The following is a 4,834-nucleotide window of genomic DNA, read 5'->3' on the forward strand; positions in this document are numbered from 1 at the left end:
TTTTGTAGGAAATCGGTGGGTATAGGTTCTTTGCATGGATACTAGGGAGAGCAAATGCCCAATAGAGCACAGGGAGCGTAACCATCAAAAGTGATGGGGTAAGGCCTTCGGGAAGTATGGAAATGTCATGTAAAGATCCAATAAATGAAGGTTGAAGCAGTCGTCCAATTAGAGAATGACAACTTAATTTTGTGATAAATTGTTGGGTCGTATTAAAAATATGTGAATCAAAGATGTATAATCAGATGCATTAATATGAAATGTTGGAGCAGTATATTGGAACTGTAGTTCTATTATGTTCTTTTTCTTAGGGTCTTTTCATTTCAATAGGTTTGATTTAAATATAGATTGAAATTGTAGTCCTACATATTAGATGACAAGCAAAAAGTTAACCTATCTATAGTAACTAAGTTTTTCCATCCTTTCAGATTTTACTAAGTTCCTACAAGCATTTATCCATTTTCCGGTTCCATACTTATCACTTATCACAAGTTTGGTCACATGGGGTTTGAGTCTGAGAATGGCAACCTTTTACTAAAAAATAAAAAAAAAAAATGGTGCCACTTGTTTCGTTGTTCATCGACAATGTTTCTAATCACATGTAACCATGTAAGCAGAAACTGTTGATCATTAAATGACACTATTTCAATCTACTGGATCCTACCTCAACATCATTATAATGCTACAAGGCTACAAGACTTAAGCCTATATCAAACCCTAATAATTTTCATTTAGTGATGCAATTAGGTATGTGGTTCACTTCTGCAACTGATAATTTTGTTTTTGTCTAATTACTTGGTTTGCTTTTTCCTTTTTTTTTCTTTATATTATTTTACTAACCCATGATTAGACCCTTGAGAGCATAGGTGGAGCCATTGAAAACATACTCTACTAGACAGAGAGAACCACTTAATGAAAAAAGGTCACTACTAATGATCAATCAAAGGGAGTCACTGCTACTCTAACAGGGATAACCGAAAGGTAGATTGGAGATGAATGGATCAGTCCTTGAGCCATACAACACAAGGCAAAGAGAATCTCATTAACCTACAGGTTGTAGCCTCGTAAGCTTTAGAGAAATTAGGGATAACATACAACACAAAGCTTACAAGATACAACTTCATAACAATTGCATATCCATTTCATCTCTTAAATGAAGCCTTACAACAAATTCAAATACTTAATGGCTAAGGTGGTTTTGTTGTTTAGTAAAACCAAATGTTGATCTAGACTCTAAATAGTTGAAATCTGAAACCTACTTTCAACTTCTGGATACTTTTGAATGCAATTGAATTGTTTGAATATCCAAATGCTGTAACAATTGAAAACAACCTATTTTACAAATTTACCCCTTCTCAAATTGGAGGAGAAAGAACAACATAAGATAAAAATGGAAATGAAGTTCAGCATTCACCAATTCAATAGTTCTCAAAATACAAAGGGAAATGTTGGTGAAAAGAGAAGGGTTTTGGGTAAGAAGGGAGTGGGCCTATTGGCCCACTATGAGATTGTACCAAATGAAGTGTGATCCAAGATGGGAAGAACTCCTATCATGTTCTGGTGCAGCCTATTTAGAAGAACAAGGATCCAAGATGGGAAGAAGAGTTTCAGTTTATGTTGGATGAACCACCTAATCAATACCTGGTCAAAACTGGGCCTTTTATTTTTTAATGCTTGTAAAAAAATTAATGCTTTTGGTCAAATCTAGGCCTTCTGTTCATGTGAATTTCACCTTAGTTGGTCACAGCCTATTCATTGCATCACCCTTCTGTTTTTTAATGCTTGTAAAAACATTAACACTACCATAGATATGAGAAAAAGGAAATTTTTAAGAAATGATGGATATCATCATCATCATCCAAACCTTACCCAAACTATGTGGGGTTCTACAAGTCTACAACTAACTAGGGTGGGATTCCCATGAACAAAAGGGGGTTACATTGTCCCAACATCATATCTTGCAAGAAACAAAGCATAAAATTTAATTACAAGAACTCTTAGATCACAACTAGACTTTTTAATAACTACAAATCCTTTTAAAATTTAGGCTATATTTGGCATTCCTTATTTCAAGAACTCTTAGATCACAACTAGACAACAGTATGTTGAGCAAAACCAAAAAAATAAAAAATAAAACTTTCCTGTAGGCTTCTTTCTACAATTCAAGTGTATGACACAATAAGGTACCAAATTAAACATGGCATTTATTAATTGTTTATTCAATAACTATGGTATAAGAATTCCCAGTTTTCTGGACTTGAACACCCCTTTTTCTATAGGACTGCACTTCCCCCTTGAACACCCTTTTTTTTGTAGGATTGCACTTATCCTCACTTATCCTTTACCAATTCCAATTCCAACTCAATCACTAATCTGTTTTGTTAAACAATCAAAAAAAGAAAAAAAAAAGGAATACAATACTACTCAAGCAAATGTCAAAAAGGATGTCAACCACACAGTCATTCATCCAACATGATACAATACTACTCAAGAAAATGGTTTGTGCATCAAAATTTACAAAACCAAGTATTATATTGTCAGTATATTCAACTTGACATGGTTCTTGTTCCTGCACTAAGAGTATTGTCTCGGATGTCAACCACACAGTCCAAAAAATACCATCATATACAATAAATACACAAAATATTGTGTGTTGATCATCCACATGGTTCCTGCACTAAGAGTGGGATGTGTCCATGCAAAATAATGGTTAGGGCAATATGATTAGATGTGTGTTCTAATGCACTAGCGTCAAGTATAATATAAAAAAAAAAGATCATTCCCATGCTACCATGCTTATATCAAGGCTGAAAATATCTAATCTCTTGGCTACTTTGTTCTTCAACCTACACACATCAGAAAAATTATTCATTTTTTCAATTCATGGCACAACATATAACAGAGAGCAATGTGCATATGGGTATTGTTACCTATCTAACTAGTGAGCCATGGTACAACCTCCCTCTGCCCCCCTTTCTCTAACTCTCCCACCTGATGAAGAACATGTTGCATATGTTTGTGGGATAGGGGTTTCTATAGAAGATGACCACATGTGTGCTCTCAATAGTATGAGTAGCTTCCCCACCCCTCCTAGCATTTAGCATTTTCCCCTAACAAATCGGGTACTTCTAGGTTGGTAAGTATTAGGCCTCTGCACCTGCAATTTCAACTTTAGAAATTAGAGCTCATCACTAAGGAAATGTTTAAGGGACTTTGAAATACTTGAATTAACACTAGTGGGGGTGACTCAATATTACCTCTACATTAGTGGCACTGGGGTGGAGAACAACAATTCCTTATATTGTTCCATAGACCAATGCAAATGGAACGTCTAACAGTCATGTGCTCTAATGGGACACAATATGATGGTCCTGATTCATCTTCCTCCCTCCTTCTACTGACTAGAGGTCTACCTGGTCTTCTCTTCATTGCTGGAGGTCTAACTGGAATGTAATCAACAAGTGACCAATATTTCTCACCAAGTAGGGCATGTATAAAGTGGTTGTATACTTTCACATACATGTCCTTGTGAAAGGCTTTGTCACATAGTTCCTCCACTCTACCCCTAGTGTAGGTTAGCACTGCAAGAGCATGAGCACATGGGATACCACTAATGTCCCAAATCCTACACGTGCATGTCTTGAAATCCATCTTTGTGACATTCTCTACTAAATCATTCCGTGAGGTCCAATACTCATATTACCTAGACCGAAAAATTATCATTGATCTGCAAGTACAATATACAATTAGTATCATGTATAGTGAATTATACAACAAAACACAAGAAATATGGAATGAGAGAACATGTCATCATTATCTAGCTTCTCTCCTCTGTCTATCAATGATGGATTGCACCTTCGGCATTATCTCACCCCCTGTGATCTGGCTATGTCAAATCTGCTGAATATTTTCTACATCCATCTCTTCCTTATATCCTCTAACATGTCAACAATTGGCATTGCTCTAGCCTCCCCTATCCATGAGTTAAATGACTCACTCTAGTTGTTAGTGATGTCATCTGACTTAACAATGGGATCAAACCCATGTCTAAACCAAATGTTAGGGGGGGACTTTGCATAGCCATTCATAGGCATCTCTGGAGCCTTTCTCCACTACTTCCATATAGTAATTAAAAGTTAGCCTGTGTGTAGGACTTCCCGACAGCCCATACAACATCTTTCCATGTCTTTCCCTTGTATGTTTTCTTGGAGTTGTTGTATAGGTGCCATAGGCAGAATCGATGGTTTGCCCCGGGCATGCATACTAAAACACCGCTGACTATGCCTACCAACAATTAATTGGTTTGTTAAAAATCAATGTACACATAATCCAATAATATAACAAATATAATCAAATTATAGAATACATACACACCTTCTGCCTATCAGACATAAATGTCTATTTGTATGGGTCATTAATACTCAAACAATCTTTCTGCTCATTCAAAAACCACATCCATCTTTCCTTGTTCTCAGCCTCTACTATAGAATAAGTAATTGGGAATATACCATTATTCCCATCAAGTCCCATTGTTGATAGTATCACCCCTCTGATAGTACCCATCTTCATGTGGCAACCATCCAATCCAATAGGTTCTCTACAACCCTCCAAGAAACCAAGTTTTGGTTCTCCAATGCACTTTTTTGAATGTTCCAAAAGTGTCATCTATTGTAGCCATTGCAGCATGCAACTTACCAATTGACCTAGGGTTGCTGTTGAATAATGATGTGCAATATTGGGGCATCTTTGCATATGATTCAACCAAAGATCCCCTAATCCTATCAATAGCCTTACATCGATCTCTATGAACCTTCTTCTATCTTGGTGGACAACT

At 36.3% G+C, this 4,834-nt stretch overlaps 1 protein-coding gene across 1 annotated transcript; it reads right to left on the reverse strand.

Moving 5' to 3' along the window:
* Positions 1-3,264: 3,264 nt before the first annotated feature.
* LOC104611697 (uncharacterized) lies at positions 3,265-3,651 on the reverse strand. Its single transcript, XM_010278873.1, has one exon. The coding sequence runs from the start codon at positions 3,649-3,651 to the stop codon at positions 3,265-3,267; it is 387 nt and encodes a 128-aa protein (XP_010277175.1).
* Between the last annotated feature and the right edge of the window lie 1,183 nt (positions 3,652-4,834).

Source organism: Nelumbo nucifera, chromosome 1 (assembly GCF_055504915.1).
Source record: "Nelumbo nucifera cultivar China Antique chromosome 1, China Antique-T2T, whole genome shotgun sequence".
NCBI lineage: Eukaryota > Viridiplantae > Streptophyta > Magnoliopsida > Proteales > Nelumbonaceae > Nelumbo > Nelumbo nucifera.